Raw genomic sequence first — 22,074 nt, forward strand, 5'->3', positions numbered from 1 at the left:
GTCGAGAGAAAAATGCTCGAAAATTGAAGGGTAACGATCTATCGAGCTTAGTTGAGAGAATTTTGCCTGAAAAGTTGGCATATCACAAGGTTTGCATGTGATGCATCCAACAAATGCTTGCAGAAGACCTCAAGCAGCAATGTGTTGACTGTGTCAGACAGTTTCTCAAACAATTTGGAGACGAGGACAGAATTGTTGGAATCTGTCGTTATGGGCACCAAAATGTAGCTGTTTCATTTCACACCCGAAACTTAACAACAGCGTGGTTCCACCCATAATCACATAAGCTGAAAAATTTTAAACAAAAGCAGTCTGCTGGCAGAGTGATAGCTATTGTGTTTTGGGACTGTAAGGGATATTACTGAATGACTTCATCTCCTGGAATGATGATAAGCTGAGACAGGTTTGTGATGTGCCAAGAGAACTCTGATGTGTGATTCAGAGCCACTATAGAGGAAAATTGAACAAAGCATTGATGCTGCCTCATAACACCACTCAAACCTTCATCTGTAATCAAACTCAGGATCTCCTGATAAGTTTTGGCTGGACCGTCATTCTCCCCCACCCCTCCTCGTACAGTTTGGACGCAGCCCCTAGTGATTATCACTTAATCCTGAAATTCATGAAACATTTGGGTGGGCTACACTTCCAAACTGATGATGAAGTCAAATGGGTTGCTGGCAAGTTTTGCAAAATGTTGATAAAATAGTTGGAGCACTGTCTCCAAAAATGCCTGAATAGAAAGGGCTATTATATAGAGAAATATATTAATGTTTAAGCATTAAATCAATGTAAATGGCTCTGAAAATAACCAGTGCTTTCTGTTTTTAGAAAAATAGGGAAACTCTACCTTTAAACTGACACTCATATTTACGTGGCTATATATTTTATATGCCATTATGTGCCGTCATTTACAGTTACGTAATTAGGTACTAACGACTCTTCTACAAATGTGATAAACAAGTAAAAGTTATTTAACTTTTGTATTTCAAGAGTGGGTAAGTGAAGAATAGATGTTTGCTCTTAAGTGGTTTTGTGGAGAAATATTGGTGCCAGTCCCTGTGATTGCAAGAATATGCGCCAATAGCTGGTTGTAAGTAACCAGTGAGGGACAGCTGAATGTGAAGGAGTATCTGGTAGCAGCAATATGAAGCAGTTCTATTGAATTCTGATGATGTACACCTTGAATGTATAATGTATTTGCAAAACAGTAGTCAGTAATGTGCAGCAGCTACTGCATTAGTGTGAAAAACAATTGTGGTGGCATTAGTTTAATGTAAACTCTTTTGTCTGATTCTAACCGTAACCTTGGGCTATGTGGTGACTTCAGTCTGTGGTAGCAATAACTGTTGTGATAAACAAACAAAGTGGTAACAGATGATGATGGAAAGAGAAATAGCAAAGAGAAGGTTGAGAGACAGATGGCTAAAGGAGTGGAGGAAACATTTGGGAAAGACCCTGCCAGTGATGGGAAACTTTACGTAATGAAATGAAGATGAGGAATATGATGCAACTTCATTTATTGGGATTGTAAACTGTGGGAGCGGCTAACATGTTAAGGTAACTGTCATACATTCCGTCACAATGGTTTGTACTGTTGAATGAGCTTCTAATTGCTGACCAAACACCCTTATGATATAAACAGCTATGTAGATTTTAAATGTAAATGTGTTTTGCAACGCCCATGCATGTAAAACCAGGTAAGACCAGAAACGCGCTGAAATTATTATTTTGCGTGGATAAATGTGTCTTTATAATGATAAGAAGTATGACTTTCCCAGTGAGGTAAAACCAGAAAAAGTATTTTTAATTATCCTACCCTTGTGCCTCAGAACACCCATCTCCGTGCCACTTTGTTGCCTCAGGCAAACCTCTTTTTTTCTTCAAGTTATGACTCTCCTCTAAATGGCCATATCCACTGAATTTCATTTGTATACAAACATCTATACTAAGTTGGCTCCAGTTAACATCATTAGGTTTCCATATAAATCTCTTTTGTAGCTAAAAACCATTCCTGCTCCTGTACGCCGAGAGGTTATCATCTTTGTAATGTTTACCATCTTTATTTTGCTGCTAGAAAATCACACCCTGTTCCGTGCAGAATTCTTTGAATAATATTCGCTTTTAGTATCTTCATATTGTGCAATTGGTAACATTCGTGCTAACATAGAGACTCATGTCTTCATTTCCCTTTCCGCATTTCTGCTCCTTTGTAATCAATGCATGCAGCAAACACCAATATGTTATGTTGTTTTTCAGCTATAGATCACTTCAAAAGCTCCATTTCATCATATTATTGGTGGCAATAAAATGTTTCACTTTTCTCATCTCTCATTGAGTACTTAGGCCTACAACCATTGTTCTGTTACATATGTCAGTATTGTGTTCAACATAGCACCTCAATATGAATATTCAAATATGAATAATTATTTTGTTGCCATTTTGCTTCTCTATTCTTTCACAGCACTCTCCTTCCCATGCTGTATTTGTATCTGTATTTCTCAGGCTCTCAGTGCATCTCAGCATTTTTAGAACTATATAATCATTTTAATGACTTCATTTGTCAATGTTTTTGTTTCACTGTTTTGTTTCTTTTATGTTCTATTGTGTCCTTTTTGAGCTGTCAACTGTTTTGATATTCTGGCATTTGAGTATGTTATGTTAATTCATCACAGCCTTTAATTTAAAACTTATTTTAATTCAGTAGGACAGTTCTGGTAGAATGTAATTAATTTAGGAGTAAAGGACACCATTTGGTGAATATCACTAGCATTGAATTGTTGACAGGCGCACACAAAAGAGAAAGAACTTGCTGGTTTTTGGGATAAATCCTTTGTTGAGCCGCCCCCCTCCCTTTTCGCCTCCACACACACACACACACACACACACACACACACACACACACACACACACAACCTCCTTGTTCCCCTACATTGTGCCATCTGGGTACACAGTGACGAGCTTGCATTTCAGCAGGTCGACTATGCTGGGATGGATAGGAGGATAGAGAGGTAAGAGGCAGGAAGACTTGTTAGGTTGGGTAGGTAGTGGTGCGGAAGGAGGCAGTGGGTTTGCTGGGTAAGAATGCCTGGGGGATGGGGTAGCAGATGCACAGGCTATCGTATTTACTCGAATCTAAGCCTCACCTGAAAAATGAGACTCGAAATAAAGGAAAACAAAAATTCCCGAATCTAAGCCGCACTTGAAACTTGAGAGAGAGATTGAATTCAAGGGGAGAGAAGGTTTTAGGCCGCACCTCCAAATCGAAACAAAGTTTGTCCATTGTAATATGAGACACAATTTAGGTCGAATGAACGACGATACAGCTACAGTAGTTTGGTTCGAGTCGTAAGCTTAGCAGTTTACAGAATGAGATTTTCACTCTGCAGCGGAGTGTGCGCTTACATGAAACTTCCTGGCAGATTAAAACTGTGTGCCCGACCGAGACTCGAACTCGGGACCTTTGCCTTTCGCGTTTGGAAGGTAGGAGACAAGGTACTGGCAGAAGTAAAGCTGTGAGTACCGGGCGTGAGTCGTGCTTCGGTAGCTCAGTTGGTAGAGCACTTGCCCGCGAAAGGCAAAGGTCCCGAGTTCGAGTCTCGGTCAGGCACACAGTTTTAATCTGCCAGGAAGTTTCTTAGCAGTTTAGCTTTACCAGGTAGCCATTGCTATGCGTCAGGCGCTCTGTCCTTATTTATACGGGTACCCTTCCTTTTTCACATGCTTCGTCTGGTTTGAATCAATTGCTTATTTTGCTTTGATCTGATAAGTGCGTTTTCTTTGTTATAGGTGTTTATGTCACTCTAAGCTGAAAATGCATTACTGTTCTGTGTCATGCATTGGTTGTCGCATTCTGATAGTGCATGTTCACGGCCTGTTGCCGCTCGCGGCATGGCTTGCTTTTGTGCACGCTACCACCGCTTACAATTAAAAAAAAAAGAGGAATCGTCTCATTAGCGAAACAATGGCAAGAGACTGCTATTTGTTGTTACTTACGCTGCTGCTTTCTTTGATAATGATCAACAAGAACCAAATAATAGACTGCGTATAATAGAACATGTTCTGAACGAGAGTCAAGCGAAAATTTTTCTCCGTTTGAAAATCTTTGCGGCTGCTTCTTTAGTACAACAAATTCTGCACAGAAATTAGTTATCTTAGATTTATAAATCTAGTCAGTTGCCGTGCTTCGTTTCTGACTGTATCACTATTAGGCATAAGAATAATACGAATATAAACATGACACAATACGTATATTCTTCCGCGTTTGCTGTTGTCTCACTCTAGTTTCGTAGTTTATTAGGCAACAGGATTTAAATGAGATAGTAGCAAACACGAAAGAATACATGGCAAAATGTTTATATTCGTATTGTTCTTATGGTGAAGAGAATACTGCATGTGATTCACATTTCATCAGGTTCCGATTAGCAACCATGTCTTCTCACAGGTAGAAAAAAATTCAGAACGTAGAGTTGGCCATATTGACAAACATCCCAAACAATCTTGTCAGTCGGATTTTCGTAGTATATTGAAATTCTGCTACATTCAAAGATGAACAATACGGAATTTGTATTTACTTCGTTGGATAATGTATGAAAATGCAGTGGTCGAAACTCGGGACGGAGGAAAAAAAGCTCGTCTTCCACCTTTTTTTTTTAAAAAATTTATTTACTGACGCAGAGGTTTTGGCACCAGTATTTATCTTTGTGCCTACAAAGCATGCCTGTGTAGTGCTACATATATTCGACGGCAGAAGTTAGTTGTGGAGGCACCTACCTACATTTTTCAGAACTTCCACTTGCTTTGCACTCGATTCTAAGCCGCAGGCGTTTTTTTGGATTACAAAAACCAGAAAAAAAGTGCGGCTTAGATTTGAGTAAATACGGTAGGTGTGTGATGCACGTGTACCAGAGCTGGGGGGGGGGGGGGGCAGGTTTCACTATGGAGGTGCTGTGGATAAGTGGATTGGGATGGAGTGACAAGACAGGGGAAGGGGAAAACTGTTGGGTGGAGGGTTAGGGAGCAGTGGGTTAACAGAGACTGAGGCCGGGAGGGTCATGGAAGAGAAGGTTGTATTGCTGTCATTTGTGTGGTTCAGAAAAGCTGGTGGTGGAGGGTTAGATCCGACTGGCATGAGTTATGAGATAGCAATTGAAGTTGAATATGTTGTGCCCAGCTGTATGTTGCCCCATTCTGTAGTCAACTTTGTCCTTGGTCACTGTTTGGTGATGGCATTCATTCTGATGGACAGCTGGTTCACTCTCATACTGACAAAAAGCTGTGCAGTGATTGCAGCAGAGTTGGTATATGATATGGCTGCTTTCATGGCCAAGTATAAGCCTGCAACAAGACTAGAATGGGAAATTCATCTTACCCAACACAACGCGCCCTCCACCCTAGTCCATTGCTGAATGCAGTCCCGGGACTCTGTGTGTGTGTGTGTGTGTGTGTGTGTGTGTGTGTGTGTGTGTGTGTGTGTGTGTGCTCTAGATAGGATTTATTGCAAAAGCTAGCAAGTTTTCACTGTATTTCGTGTGTATCTGTTGATGACTCAATGCTTCTGCTATTCAGTTACTGCTCTTCGTTACTTCTATATTTACATTTTTGTCCTGATCCTTTATCTTTTGTTGACTTATATTTTCTCTTTCTGTAGTAACTACAGGGAAATTACTATAATTTGCAACACTACTGTGTCTAGTGATTATGGCATGTACCTACCAATCCTGAGTCATGTTGTCTGATTCTCAAGCAGTTATTTGTAACATAAAAGCCTTCTTCTTCTTCTTTTAAATCTGGTTAAAGATCAAATAGTTTTATAAATTATCTTCTGTGCCTTTCTCCAGGTATTGATTTCATCAGTTGTTAGCTAGATTCTTCTTGCTCTGCGGATAAAAATATTTTTAATGTGTGATATTGTTGAATGTTATGGTTGTGAATTATTATTTTCTTGGCCATCTAGAGTGCAGTACATGTTGAAGATCATGTTTATTTCTCATCTCTCTCTTTTTCGTTGATATTGCTACTGCACTGTTGCAGTTAGTTGATAGTTAATATCGCCAAAGCTAAATGTACTATGACTCCTCTTACTTTTCTAATCATTAAAATGAATGTTTACAAGATATGTACATATCTCACATGGCTTGTGATTTCATTGACTAAAATATTCTTGCTCTGCTTGCCACATCAGATTTGAGTAGCAACTTGAGCCTTTTGTGACTACATAATCATGGGAGGCAACTGGCCACGTGCCTTTCAAATATTCCACATGTAGTAAATGGAAAAAAATGTATATCAGAAGTTGCTCCAGGATGCTGATATGTTAAACTATAAGTGCCCTAGTAGTTGTTCTACTTTTCTGAACAAATATAAACTTTTTTCCTCGTGTTAAACTACTACTGTTTCCACCATTTGTTATAGTTTGTTAAAAGTCTTGGATTTTATATCATGTGTAAGACTTGTTATGATGTGTGTTGCAATGAAAATAACCTAAATCTCCTGGTAGGATGTGAGAGAGGTCTGATGTCTGTAATCCAGGGTGGATACATAAGTAAATGACTTCCTGGGCTGCTTGGTTACTGACAGGAATACAAGGGTACACTATTTCCAATAGTACCAGCTTGGAAAAAAGCTTAAAACTGAAAACAGTTCTACCTTACCTCAGTAGGAGAAATAAATTGTTTAGTTACAAGCTCTAGAGTATTGAATGTGTGTGAGAAGGCCACGAGTGGCACTTGTCCCTTATCCCTCGTTCCAGACGCGGCTCAGTTTTATGTCAGCAAGCATGCATTGTTGCAGTGTACAAGCCGAGAAGCACATGGCTTACCATGTGGCTAAGGAAATGTGACGACTAGCTATGTGACATGTGCAAGGTGTATCACTGAGCAAAGGATGTAGCACATTTCACACAAGCACCACATGGCCATAAGTGTCAAACATTGGGCTGTATCATTAGGCAAGGTAGTATCAATTATCTTTGGCAACTTGTAGTGACGTTTAATGCGCGCGCTGCACAGGCACGCCCACACACACACACACACACACGCGCGTGCGCTCACCTCCAGCAACTTTCCTTGTAAGTACTTGATTGCTCTCAACTTTTGTAATAGGTATATTGTGTGAAATGGTAGAAGTTTCATTATAAAGTAATAAGTATTTTGGTTTGAGAATGATGTGAACTGGGAACAAAACTCAACGAAAATGTTGTGATTAAATGAAGAACTGTTTATTAGATTCAACTTCTTTCTTTTTCAGTGCTGTCAGTGGAGAAGATGCCCAAGATCGCAGTGACCGGACAATTCTGACTCCTTGGGTTAAGTTCTTGTGGGAATCGTACTGTCAATGTTTGGAACTGCTTCGAACAAATGCCCATGTGGAGACATTGTACCACGATATTGCTCGCATGGTATTGTTGTTCATTCACTATGTAAAATAGTTATATATAAGTTGTTTGTGGTCTAGTATCAGAGGGAGCTATTCCATAAGTATGGAAAAAAATATGTTTTCATGTGTCTGAATAACTCTTACGGTACGTTAACAGTTGTTAAAATCACTAGTAAGTAGTATATCCCACCACCCATCTACAGCCATTAATACAAAGCCACTGATTTCCACTTGCTAATACTCACAATGCCAGGTGGAGTTACACCACATCTAAAGATCAGTGGATTGTAAACATGATTGCTGCCAAGATGTTTTCTGTTATTTATGTTCAATTCTGCGGTGCTAAGGTGTACACAGTATGTTATGTGGATTTCATTATTTTAGAACCTTATAATATGAAACTAATATAATCTCATTTTTAAATATACAAAGGTGTCTTGTAAATTTCCGTGACTGAATGGAACGTTTTTGTTGTGCCTTCAGGGTAGGTAAGCTTGATTATTCCGAGGGTCATAAAAAGAATTTCTGCAATGTATGGGGTACGTTATTGCTGACAACAATCTGAATTGGTCAGTGCGCCTGCTGTGATTGAAAATGGAGAATAGTTTACATGGACTGTGAACCATAGACTACTTACTTTTGGATGAATTAATTTAAATGTGATCGGACAAGCACCAAAGATGAAGTGTACTCTCCCCATCCAGTTGAGGTCACCACTTAGGAAACTGTCGACAAAATCCATGACATGGCGATGCCAGACCAGCAAGTAAAAATTTGGTTGATTGCTGAGACTGCAGGCATCTCAACTGAGTGAGTGCATAATATAATGGGCATTCAAAAAGAAACAAGTGGGAGGCATAATTACAGAAATCGGTACCTGTGTATTAGAAGTATTGACCCTGGCTGTTGAGACACTTGTTCCACTGCAACACAAGGCGGTGAATGGCTGTCTCGTAAAATTCCCAGGGCTGTGATGTTAACCAGTTCCACACGTACAGCTGGACGTCGTCATCTGAGGTGAATTGTTCGCCCCCCAGAGCCTTTTTAAGGGTACCAAAAATGGTGTAATCACAGGGGGAGATGTCCGGACTGTATAGAGGGTGGCCGAAAACCTCCCCATTTGAATTTCTGCAGGAGTGCCGCAGCTGTGTTGGCCATATGAGGCATTGCATTGTCGTGGAGCAGGATGACCCCATGGGTGACATTGCATGGTTGTTTTGATTTGATCGCTCGGCGAAGTGTGTTCAAGGTTTGGGAGTAATGCTGGGCGTTCACTATTGTTCCGTGCTGCAGGAAGTGAATCAGAAGGGGGCCATCTTGGTCAAAGAAGAATGTCAGCGTAGGAGCAAACAATTCACCTCGGACGACGACATCCACTTGTACATGCGAAACTGGTTAACATTGCAGCCCCGGGAATTTTATGAGACAGCCATTCATTGCTTTTTGTTGCAGTGGGGCAAGTGTCTCTACAGCCATGGTCAATACCTCTAACATACAGATGTTGGTTTCTGTAATTATGCCTCCAGTTCATTTCTTTTTGAACACTCCTTATATCTTGCACAGAGAGTTGGCTATGAAGAAGCTGTGTTTGAAGTGGGTGCCGTGGTTGCTCATAGTTGACCAAAAGCTCATCTGGCACACCATTTCAGCACAATGTGTGGCAATATTTGATCGCAATCTACAAGACTTTTTTCGCCAGTTTGCGACTGTTGAAACGTGGATCCATCATTACACACCAGAGTCAACATGGTAATCAAAACAAGTGCATTGAAGAAAGCAGAGACAGTTTTCTCAGCTGGTGTGGTGATGTTCACTGCCTTTTTTTCCCCCCAAAGAAATAATCCTCATAGTTTACTTGGAAAAAGGCAGAACCATATCTGGACCCTAATAGGCTTTTTTATTGGGTTGTTTGAAAAGTGCATTGGCAGGAAAAAGACCAAGGTTGAAAAAGTGCTGCTTCACCAGGATAATACACCATTCTGCACATTAGCAGTTAGTGGCACAAGTGCATGAATTGGGTTTTGAATTGGTTCCTCATCCAACCTATTCATCAGACTTAGCCCCAAGTGACTTTTTGCTGTTTCCTAACTTGAAACTTTGGTTTGCTGGGAAGAAATCATCAAATGAGGAAGTGATAGTTGCAGTCAGTGAATATTTTGCCTCAAAGAAGACTATGTTGAGAAGTGAGGTGAGTTGTTTATGGGGAAAAAAAAAACATTTTTTTCTCACTTTTTTACCAGAGTTAGCAAACGACCCTTGTATTAATGAAAGTTAAAATATTCAGACTCTGAAAACCGTGACATTTACCATCAGATGAATGCAGTGTGAAGGTAATTGCAAAAGCTAGTGTCTGAAAGTAACAAAAAAAACGAAGTAATAGTGAAGATTATGTAAGCCTTGTAACAGCTAAATAATTTTCGTGCTCACAAGCAAGATGGTGTTTGAATGTTTGAAATTCCTGCAGCCAAAGTTAACCCCAAAATCATGGTTTATGCTCATTGGATGTCTCAATAATAGCACTTTTCATAGTTTTTACAAATTAAACTGTTATAACATCCAGAATTCATTTTTTTAAATTAATTCCAGAGATAGAGTATTCTTGTGATTATAAATGTTACTGAAAGGGCTATTCTGATATATGCTGTTCAGATGGCTGAGGGAAAAGCTTAAGAGTTGGCATCCAAAGGGTATTTATGATGAATAATAAGGACTGACTTAGGTAAAAGCATACTATGATTCAGTACTTGGGATACACAGGGCACACATAGGGAAGGTGTTCAGACTTCCAACAGCTTTGAGGAGAGAACCTGTTCCAGAATCCACACTGTGCCCCATGTGACATTCTTTCCACATTTCCTATTGGTGTCTTGCTGCTGCCAAAACCTGCTAGAGTGCATCACCGGCAGTATCCCACCATGTGAACTATGTGTGGCTAGCAATATGAGCTGTTTCTGGAGCTCGAGTCGTGAGAGCAGTCCTTTTTGAACACACACGACTTCTAACATGAAAGAAGGAAAAGAAAATTTTACTATTCAGTGTTACTGATAAATCATTGCCAATCTCCTTAAATTATTCCCGAACTCCCTCAAATGACAAATGAGTGGCCACCTGCACAGTGCAAAGCATGTTATGAGTGGGTTGTGTCATCCTAGGCTGTGAGAAGTCATCAGCCCAAAGGTGATGCAGCTTATGCTTTACTGAGAGCCAAATTGGGTTCAAAAAGTTAAGAGTGTAGTTCCTGTTTGTTAATGTGTGTCGTGGAACAGCCATTGCTTAGTCCAAATCTGCCAGTGGAATCAATCTAAAATATTACATAGCTTTATGTATAAAAACTTGACATTTATAAATATGATAGGAGTTTTCTGGCAGAAATGTAAATATTTGTAATAGGATTGCATTTTGGCTGGTGTACAATTATGAGGTAGCTGGGGGGGGGGGGGGGGGTGAGAAGCAGGAAGTGGGATGGGTGATTGGAGACTAGGAAAGAGGCAGCAGGTTTGGTGGATAGGAATGTGAGATGGACAGATGGCAGATGCATGGTCTAGGCATGTGATACAAATGTACCAGAGTCAGTGAGGCGTGACACACGATGTAGGTGACGTGGAGGCACGGTTGGGAGAGGATGACAGGACAGATGAAGGGGAAACTGTTGGGTGGAGATTGTGGAAACAGTGGGTCAGCAGAGATTGAGGTCAGGAGGGTTATGGGACCAAAGAATGTGTTGCAAGGATAACTCCCATCCGCGTAGTTCAGAAAAGATGGAAGGATTCAGATGACCTGGGCTGTGAAGCACCCATTGAGTTCAAGCGTGTTGTTCTCTGCTGCATCTGCTGCACTGAGAGGGTAGCAATTTTCTTGGCCCAGTTACAGACCTGCTTAGAATATAAAGATTTAATTGGTGCGCGCGCGCCCACACACACACACACACACACACACACACACACACACACACACACACACACACACACGAAATTAGATTGATATTTGCTGTAATGTTGTCTGATTACATGCTTTCTCATATTGTTGTAATACTGTCTGTTACAGGCTTTCTCATTTTGTTTGAAATATAATCGTAAGACTGAGTTTCGAAAGCTTTGTGATAAGCTTCGCAAGCACTTAGAAGATATCAGTAAGCTCCCTCCACAGACTGCAAATGTCAGTATTCAGAAACCGGAGACCCAGCAGCTCAACCTTGATACCCGCCTTGTGCAGCTTGATTCAGCAATACAAATGGAACTCTGGTTTGTATGATACCTCAAATGTTAATTTAGATACTGATAAATAAATAAATCCGTTACTAGCTACCCTGCCATTTTGATCAGGTCATCTTTGCTACTTTTTTAATTTAAAAATGCTTCATGTGTAGTAAACTGTTATAAATTGTTTCTTACAAATAGTATGCTACAAAATTTCATACCTGTCATATAAGTATTCAACAAATGAATTAATTTATTCCTTAAAGTATGTTGACTGTAGTTGCTTGTAGGCATGGGAAGATGTGACATCTCTACCGTTGCATAGTTACTTCTTGCCTTGCATACATATTGCGGTTGCTTACTTGGAATCTTGCCTACATAAGGGTCTGATTTCTTACCGACAGTCATGTTTTCAAAAGCTATAGTCTTACAGTACTAAAAGGGAAAATGTTCTATCAGTGATGATGCAGTGGTGAGTTTTTGTGTATCCCTTTCAATGAGTTGGATTAAAAAGGCATTTCATTACACAAGTTTTACTGTGTATAGTGAGTTGATACTTCTGATGTATTGCAGTCCACTTAATTGTATCTGACCCTCCATATTGATTTCAGTCTTTATGAATGTCGATGTGAGAACAGATCACTATATCAGATAGATTTCAGTCTTTATGAATGTCGATGTGAGAACAGATCACTATATCAGATAGAAAAGGTGGTGAGAAAAAGCATTTAGAAAATACAAAAAAATTAAATTTTTGGATAAATCTCCCCCCCCCCCCCCCCCCCCGTGTGTGTGTGTGTGTGTGTGTGGGTGTGGTGCGCAGTGCACAGATGTAGATTGTTGTCAATGAATTATGCAAATAACTGTTAATTTTTCTTTTAATATTAGCAAGTTAATGTTTTAATTTGGCAGGCAAGAGGCTTATAAAGCTATTGAGGATATTCATGGCCTGATGAATTTATCAAAGAAGCCTCCTGTACCAAAGACAATGGCAAATTATTATCAGAAACTTGCCATGGTTTTCTGGAAAGCTGGAAACCATCTCTTTCATGCTGCTGCTCATTTTAAGCTCTTCCAACTGTCCAAAGAAATGAAGAAAAACATAACACCAGAGGATCTTCAGAGGTAATTATATTTATAGTACAAGGTAGTATTTTAACTGTTATGTAGTTTCTCATCTTTCAACACAGTGGCAGCCACATTCATTACTGATCAGATATTATTTGTCCACAGACATAATTTAAAATTTGATAAACTGTCTTTCATGGGATTAATGATGAACAGTTGAGTTGCTGCGGATATCTGAATAGTCTGTTGACCCCATAACTCACTGAGATCCCGTGAAGTGTTACATTGCCTCTTCTCTTTTAAGTTGCCTTATTATGTGACATGGTCATATTTGGAGACGAGCAGTCTGTTGTGTTAAAGCTGTGGATTCAAAAAAATCGCATAATAGTCAAGGTGGCAAATGTGATTTTGTTGATTACTAGTTTCAAGTTATTTACAAGTGATATTCAGATCTGTAATACAGGAAATTGCTTCTTAGAACTACAGAAGTGTTAATTGTTAATATAAAAGTTCCCTCACTCAGTACATATCATTACAAAATACATTGATCAGTGTTCCGTCCTGGCCATCAAAAGCTAAAATGTGAATCAAGATAAATGTAAATCTAGATAAGTGAATTTGGTTGTAGTAGATCTAAAGCAGATAATTAAACAATGATATATATATGATTCTAGAATGGCATGTCGCTTGCTTCTGGCAACACTTGCAATTCCGTTGCCGTCAGCTCACCCTGAGTTTGATCGCTTTATTGAAACGGATAAGAGTCCATTGGAAAAGGCGCAACGCCTGGCAATTCTTCTTGGATTGCCGCAGCCTCCTACCCGCCAGTCACTACTCAGGGATATAGTAAGTAATTTTTGGACCACGAAGTAATTTTCAGAAAATTGGGAGACCAGTGTAACTCAGTTCCTTGCTAGTGTGTTCTTAATATATTTATGATTCTGTGGTCTTAAAACATTGAATCACCACCTTTCATCCAAAAGTTAAGTAATGATTTTGTAATTGCTGAAGATATAAAATCTTTAATTTGTGCTTACATTCTTAGGTTCGATTCAATGTGGTTGGGCTGGCATCACCACAATTGCAAGAGCTTTACATGTACCTAGAGGTGGAGTTTCATCCACTCCAATTATGTGCTCGTGTGGAAGCCCTTGTAAAAGAATTGCAAGCGGATGAAAGTTCGCCACTATTCCAGTATATTTCTGCACTGCAAGATGTAACTCTTGTACGACTTGTGCGGCAAATAGCTCAAGTCTACCAGACGATAGAGTTCTCTCGTCTTCTTGAACTTGCACGTTTTGCGTCACCATTTCACCTTGAGAGGCTATTGGTTGACTGTGTTCGTCACAATGACATGCAGGTTTGTTCCTATAATTTGTTATGCAATCAGAATTAAAATTATATTTTCTTCTTTCCTTGTCCATAGTCTTTTAACAGTTACTGATTTTTGTTCATCATTGCAGCATACGCAGATTAGTGGTTTTTTCCCCAACCTGACCATTTTAGTTGTAAAGGGAAAGGGTAGCTACAATTCCATAAGAAAAATGAGGAAACTTCATGGCTACTGTGTTTAATAATTTCTTTGATAGTTGACCTAAGAATATTTCATTCTCTTTAATGCAGATTATGTAAATAGCCACAGTCGGCGGGAGGGAGGGGGGGGGGCATGATAAAATGTGTAACTGGTAACATTATTAAGGATTACTAACTTTGGCATTCAGACAGACTGTTCTTTTTGTAGAGCAAATGGGAAATGGGTGCAAGATTAATAATGACTCCCCTTTCAGGAAAAAAGAAAATTACCCCAAAAATCCCAAAAAATGGCAGAAGGAAATAAACAAAAGAAAATATTTCAAATTGAAACACCAGAATACATAGCTGGTGCTAATTATGAATGAGTTCTTTAAAAATAGATCTTGATGTAAGGTAAAAGCTTATGTAAAAACTAAGAGGAAACACACAGGATTGCATTTGTTGTTTGTATTTCATTCTTTTCAATAAGTTACTGAAGAATCAAAGATATGTTCAGTAAAATAAGTTTGTAATTGTATTTTTCAGATACGCATTGATCATGCAAAACAGTGTGTACATTTTGGTATGGATCTATCGGAATCACAGCGTGAAGATATTCCTGAAGGTCCAACATTACAAAATATGCCCAGTGAGCAAGTGAGAAATCAGTTGGTCAATATGGCAACTGTTTTACATCGTGCAATGAACACAATAAACCCACATCACAAGAAGGTTAGTATGACATGTTTTAATTGCTTTATTTGGTTGGTTATTATAATGTTACAAAATCTAAAAGCTTTTAACAGATGCTTCATTTGATTTAAAGAATTACACATGCGTTCATTGGGCATTTTACATTTAGATAGATTGAGGTTATCACATTTGACAAACTAAAAACGTTATTGTTATTTGTTGATAATTGTGATGGACATGGCGGTTTCAAGCTTCTGCAATTTATGACTAGCATCAGTACGTAATACAGTGATATTCATTTAGAAAAGTGTGCTTTTGTATTATTTTTGCTGTCATTTATTGTTTTATTACTGTACAGATGGAGCGTGAGAAAGTACGCCAAGCATTAGTGCAACATTATGAGGAAACAAGAGTGAGGGAACATCAGCGCATCCTTGCTCGCCACAAGATCATTGAAGACAGGAAAGAGTACCTGGAGCGTCTTAACAGTGCTCGTGAAGAGGAAGAAATGCGGCGGCAGGAAGAGGCAGCACGAGCTGCAGCTTTAGCTGAGCAGCGTCGTCTGGAGCAGGAGCGTGAAGAGCGTGAACGCAGAAGGCAGCAGTCTGAAATACAACAGATACGTGACCGTAACCTTAAAGAGAAGATGCAGCAAATATCCCAGACTTCGCATGGCCAGAAAATACTCAAGAAGCTTGATGAAGATGTTAGTTCAATCACATTTTATGTTTATGATAGGCTTCCAGTATTATTTTTTGCAGTAGTATAACTGTATTGCAAGAGAGGGAGTAGCCAGAGAAACTACTTATTCTATAGTTTTACCTGCAGTTATTAGAACAATCATTGTTCTGTGAAAATATTTTGTCACATTATAAAATTAATATATTAGTAAACAAATTTAGTGATTAATTCATGTTGACAAACAAGAAATTGACAAAATATTAAAGAATGTTGTGTATTGTTAAAACTATACTTTTTCACAGCTAAAGTTAATTTTACCAATTTTTACAGGATATAAAGAAACTTGATGCAGAGCAAATAGCTGCACGGGAAGCAGAAGAATTGATGAAAGAACGTAGAGAGATGCAGCAAAAATTGAAGTCACAGGAGAAGAAAGTCGACTATTTTGAAAGAGCTAAACGAATTGAGGAAATACCACTGTTTGAGAAAGCATTCAAGGAAAAGCAGGTATGTTATGTTTTTAATTATTGTTGGTGTAGAATGAAGAATTAAGGGGACCAGTAGAGGGACAGGGGTGTGGCAGGGGGGGGGGGGGGGGGATGGAGTTTGGAAACAGAATTTCAAAATGTTCGAACTTAAGAATAGTTATCTAAATGAAAATCAGTTTTGTGTAATTTAATTTGAAGTATCTTAAAGTTTCCTTTTAGATATGACTGATGTTATTTAATGTATTAAATTATTTAATACAGATCCAAGACCGTAAGACATGGGAAGAACAAGAACAGGAACGTATCAACCAGCTGATAGCAGAACGTGAAATAGCTGTACAGCATCGTGAGCGTCTCAAGAGAATGCATGCAGACCGTGATGCATTCCTTGAAAAACTAAAAGCAGAACGTCGCACTGTATATCTTGTAAGTTTAAGGTGTTTGTGGACACTTTGTAATATTGTACTGAAACTAACATATATATCCTTTCGTTTTAAGTAATATAGTGTGTGTTAAAATTTGTGTCCAATTGTTGATGTAGTACATGTTAAACATTATAGTTCATTTTGTTTGATCTTGCTTGTTGTCAATATTTTTATTGTCTGTGATTTCGAGTATTTCTGTGACAGTCACTGAAAACCTTCACTCTTCAGTACACACATTTAAAAATAAAATAGATTTTAACATTGTTAGCTCCTTTCTCGTGAAGGAGAGGGGGACAGGTTTTGGAAAGGATAGATGCTGAGACTCCAGGTTGAGAGAAAGGGGATGAAAAGAAATAGAGGAAGCATCAATAGTGTACTCATTGCCTGCTTGAGTCCAGAGATGATTGGACAGACAGAGACATAAAGATGGACTCCAGGGAAGAGAAATAAAAAATGAAATGAATAGTGCAATTAAAATCCTAGAGGATAACAAACTGTCCTGTGATCCCTGGACTTGAAGCTAACACCATGTTTACGAATGTGTTACATTTGGCCTTATGTTCTCTTTGGCACCCCCCCCCCCTCCCCCCCCCATTCATCTTCAAAACAATTGGGTCCCTCTCAACTTGCAGTCAGTGTGAACTACCCTTCCTTCCCAAACTCTGTAACTCTTTCTCCCTGAGGAATTACCTAGTTCTGAAAGCTAGAAATAGTTGTTTCACATTTAAATGTCTGTTAGTGCAACTGAAATATCAGCTCCTGGACGTGACTCATGGACAGGTATTGTCGTCTTGTAATTTTATAAGCTCCAATTTCTTTATGAAAAGATATTTTTGATGAGCCGTTTAAAGCAGGGTTTGATTTGAGACTTAATGCATTCGAGTCCCGGTCGGGGCACATATTTTCATCCGTCCCCGTTGACGTATGTCAACGCCTGTAAGCAGCTAAGGGTGTTCATTTCATTGTAATTTCATTCTAACGAGCTGCATGGTCACCGATGGTATCTGTTCTTTCAGACATGTCCGAAAGAACAGATACCATCTTAGTATATATTAATGCATTCCATAAAAATGTCAGTTGATGGTCAACTACCTCCATTGAATTTATATTATTCTGGAGGTACTAATAGAGCAAACTGAAGAGAGAGCAGAATTACTCCAACTATGCATTTTTCTTATTCTGTGGTGTAGAAAAAACATTTGTTTCCAATGCTATTGAATTTGATGTTTCATAGTAGTCTTAGTTTTAAGGTGACCCATAAATTAGAAATGTATGCTCACCTTGTCTACTTATTAAAGTTTCCATACTCATATTTGTTTGTGAGCAGATCAGCTATTAAAATAAAAGCTTACTTCATTTATCCATTTGGAATGAGACTTTATGTAGCCTTAGAAATTGGTGTCATAAGAGTATTGTTTACATAAATTCAGTCTTACTTTGTAGTGATGCAAATGCTGTGGTTGAAAGTTTTGTATGCAGGTCTTAACAGGAAAACTAATAAATTTGAAGAATGCTGTTCTCTCCCCCTCCCCCCCCCCCCCCCCTCTCTTTTTCCTGTTGTAAAATTTAAATTTTTTTTCAATGTAGGAAAAATATAAGGAATTTGAGAAAAAGCTAGATGAAGAGCGTAAGAAACGTCTAGAGGAGCGCAAAGCAAAACGACGTGAAGACAGGCGGCTGAAATGGGAGCGTGAACGTGAAGAAGAAGAAAGACGCAAGAAAGAAGAGGAGCAACGGCAGCGTGAAGAAGAAGAGAGAAGACGTAAGGAAGAGGAAGAGGAAAAACGCAGGCAAAAACTGGCAGAAGAGGAGGAAGCCAGGTTAGATTAAAAATAAAATTTATTAGATAAATTCTTGTTTTCAGTGTTTGAGATAACTACCATCAGAATCAGCAGGGAACATTTATTTACCTCTTGGTGCGAGTGAAGTGTTCTTATGCTGAAATCTGTTCAGCTGTTATGTCTGCTCCTATCCTTTGGATACTGTACTTACGAGCAAATATTAATTTTGTAAAGTGTATTTTAACTTCCCAGTTTATAGAAACATTTCAGTTAGATTCCTAGTATTACCTGACCACCTATGAACTGACACTTATATTAGCAGTCTACATTATCAATACACTAATAAATTAAAAATGAAAGCTCTTAGATAGCAGATACGTCACTCGTCTGGATCCAATGTTGAGTCAGCAGTGCTCTGGAATGGTTTAAATGTTAGTCCTATTTGTGTCATCAACTCATTTTGCTACCTTACATTTGCTCCATATTTTATATTTTATTTTCTCTTTTCATAGGAGCAGTTGTAATACAAAGCAAAACACACACACACACACACACACACACACACACACACACACACACACACACACGGGCAGTGCCTCCGAACAGTGGGGCATGGCTGTCCCAGCACACAGACAGAGGTTTTGTGTGTGTGTGTGTGTGTGTGTGTGTGTGTGTGTGTTTGTTTCAAAAAAAGGCCTTTTTTTAACAGTATTTTCCATTGTGCTTGTCTGCGACTCAGTGTCTCCTCTGTGTGGTAACAAATTATCCTTTCCATATTTTTATTCCGTCCTGGACACTCTATCTAGAGTTTCATTGTTGTTATGCAGTAGTATAAACATTCAAACAGTTTAGTGTGTGTGTGTGTGTGTGTGTGTGTGTGTGTGTGTGTGTGTGTTACACTGTGAAGCATTTGTCTACTTGAAGAGCAATTTCACGTATGCAAAACAGATTTCTAAACACAGCCCTTTATTATAGTAGACCCTGCATCTTTTGTAAGAAGTGGTTTGTCTTCTCAGTGAGAGGTGCTTTTGTTGGAAAATGTCCCCAGTTGCTGCTATGAAACCGTAGTGGATTTTCTGCTTTGCTTTCCTGTCCCTTGTGTATCACATATAGCTTCAGTGGAAGAATCACATTCTTAAAGAGCTGCTCTGCTATATTAAGCTAGAACTGTGTGGACTTCTTCCTCTTTGATGCTGGTTCAAATGTGTTAGATGATGCCTGCACTCAGCGTTGTCATATTTTGTGGGTAACAATTTTATTTTGTTAAATCCTGTGATATATTCTCTTAACATGATATAAAGATAGGAACTGGCTGTACATGTCAACACATCAAAGAAATTGTTGATTAATGCAAATGTTATTTCCCATACATCATGCTAGTTCACTGAACCACATTTAAATATTTTTCCTCTTGGGCCCTACAGTACTGATGGCATGAGTACTGCCGTCTAGTAGTTCTCTGTGCAAGTTGAGAGAACTGTTTCAATTGTCTGTGTAATTAGTTGTACACTCCTGCTCACATACTTCGAGCCTAATCTTTTCACTCACTGAAGATTTAACAGGCAAATCACTATTTTCTTTCTCCTTTCCAGATGTTTATTTCCGGATTATAATAGTATCAATTTTGTGAAGATGATTACTTTAAATTTGCGCTATATCTGGCTGTGTTTGATGGGTCATACAGAACATCTGGATACCTACCTCCAAAATTTAATCAAACATTCATTAATACTGGCATTTTCGCCTGGAACAAAAATTGTCCAAAATTTATCAAGCAGTTGTAAAATGACTGAACATAGGTTCCTCAGTTCATTACCTGCATTTATAATTAATGTGCTGACATTGCTTCAGCCAGTACCAGTTAGTTATTTTTAATTTGGCCGCTTATCCTGTATGGAATGTATCCTTGTTTCTGACATAAGGAGGGGAAAAAAATAGTGCACTTTCAATTCATTTATTGTTACAAGAATCTAGCATATGTTTTCATTGCATGAATCACTAGTCAGTGCTTTGACTTCATAAGTTTTCCCTTGAAAAGAAGTCACTGTGGTGTTAGAAATTAATTTTAAGATTTAACAATTTATAGGACTATTTTTCCCCACACATTGCATTACTGTGGCTTCTATTTGTGGTGTCGCAGTGTGAATACCATTTTTAGGAAGGTGAATAACATTGTAACTGAGACCATCATTCGTCTTTGAACAGTCTGCAGTACACTTTGTCGTTGCTTCTGCACACTTTTCTTGTGTCAGCTTGTTTACTTGTGTATATGCAGTTTACCCATCATCCGAAGTTCTATTTTTATTCAATGTTTATTACATCATTTGTCTTTTCATTCTTCACCATTCCTTTATTTAAGAAACAATAATAATAATCTCATAGCTTCTGATTTGTAGGGGTCAGGCACGCTGTCACTGAGCTCATGAAACACAGATTAAATGCTTGTAAGTTTGAATTGTGGATTAAATTTCACAAATGTACCACTATTGTGATCTTCCAGTACGACTACAGTAATATCAAAAAGTCGAGAAATGTAAAAAGAAGAATGAGCTTAGTAAACAAGGCTAAACTATTATGTTCACCTTATGTGTGACATCTTTCTGCTGAAAAATAGTTCGAGCTCATAGGTAAGTGAGCGCAGGAAGATCCTCGGCAGCTATTAGCACTATTGCTAGCTGTCAGCTGTGAAGCACAAATGGCTGCAGGAGATAACAGTAGCCATCGATGGTTCTGTGACAACACTGAGGCATTGCAATAGAGACGTTTACAATATTGCGTTAACATGATCATTTGAGGTAGGCACGCAGGGATGCCGTGTCCAGACCACTGCAACTGTCAGGGATTTTCTTATACTGACTCGACTATACTTATCTTTTTAACTTAAAAGTTTTTTAGTGCAAACGTAATACCAGTAGACTGCACATTTTTATATAAGATTAATGTATGTTTTATTTGAAAACATCACATACTTGTAGTCTTAATTGTTTGTATGTAGTGTTTCCTTAAATTAATAAATGTAATTAAAAGAAAAAAAATTCAAATAGGAGGAAAAAGCTTGAAGCTGAAAGACGTGAAGCGGAACAACAAGCGGACTGGCGGGCCCGTGAAAGAGAGAGGGAAAGGGAAAGGGAAGCGGAACGTTCAACATGGCGTCGACCTGTTACTTCTACTCCAATTAATGATGTCAGTGATGGCCCACCTAGAAGGGATATGCCTACTGATTGGCGTAAAGGTGGCAGTAGTGGGACGCCTTTAGCTGCAGCATCAACTCCATCAAAACCAGAAGTCTGGAGGTCTTGTAAGTATCTGAATTGAGGCAGAACATCCTATTAGTAAATCTTCCTGGAAGAAATAACAGACCAATTATTCCACCTGATGTACATCTTGCTTTTTCTGTTCCTGATTTTGACACCACCTTCCCCAGATAAAGCAATTTTTAAAAGTTCTGTGGCCTGTAGGTTATATTATCTAGGATTATACCCAATTAATTATCACATAGAAGGCATTTCTTACAATATCTTCTTTAATAAAATACTTTCAGACTTTGTTGAAAAAAGAGGATATGCTTCTTTTGATTCTGTAAAGTGAATGTAAAGAAACTGCTATTTAGCATTTGGGGATAGTTTGTAACTAACTTCAAGAAAATCTGCAATTTTTTCACTGAAAGATTGTTGTGATTTTATTTTCATTGTGATGTGCAGTGTCTTGCTAGAAATGTCTGAAGTGTCAAGATAACTCACAAAATCTGTGGATTGTCGTCTGTTGTTTGGTACACTACATAGTACAAGGCTGCAAAGAACGACTCTTAATTTTTTATTCAAATAGCTACTTATTACAGAAAAAATCTCCAATA

The 22,074-nt window shown here is 38.6% G+C and overlaps 1 protein-coding gene across 1 annotated transcript in view; it reads left to right on the forward strand.

The window, feature by feature from the left end:
- LOC124605316 (eukaryotic translation initiation factor 3 subunit A) overlaps positions 1-22,074 on the forward strand; it is a 62,931-nt gene that overhangs the window by 13,332 nt on the left and 27,525 nt on the right. The window contains exons 4-14 of the mRNA XM_047136902.1: positions 7,249-7,399; positions 11,422-11,618; positions 12,486-12,698; positions 13,316-13,487; positions 13,687-14,001; positions 14,700-14,885; positions 15,205-15,552; positions 15,858-16,034; positions 16,277-16,441; positions 18,028-18,260; positions 21,266-21,519. Coding sequence (XP_046992858.1) covers positions 7,249-7,399; positions 11,422-11,618; positions 12,486-12,698; positions 13,316-13,487; positions 13,687-14,001; positions 14,700-14,885; positions 15,205-15,552; positions 15,858-16,034; positions 16,277-16,441; positions 18,028-18,260; positions 21,266-21,519 — 2,411 coding nt within the window. The remainder of the gene's footprint in view (positions 1-7,248; positions 7,400-11,421; positions 11,619-12,485; positions 12,699-13,315; positions 13,488-13,686; positions 14,002-14,699; positions 14,886-15,204; positions 15,553-15,857; positions 16,035-16,276; positions 16,442-18,027; positions 18,261-21,265; positions 21,520-22,074) is intronic.

Source organism: Schistocerca americana, chromosome 3 (assembly GCF_021461395.2).
Source record: "Schistocerca americana isolate TAMUIC-IGC-003095 chromosome 3, iqSchAmer2.1, whole genome shotgun sequence".
Classification (NCBI taxonomy): Eukaryota; Metazoa; Arthropoda; class Insecta; order Orthoptera; family Acrididae; genus Schistocerca; species Schistocerca americana.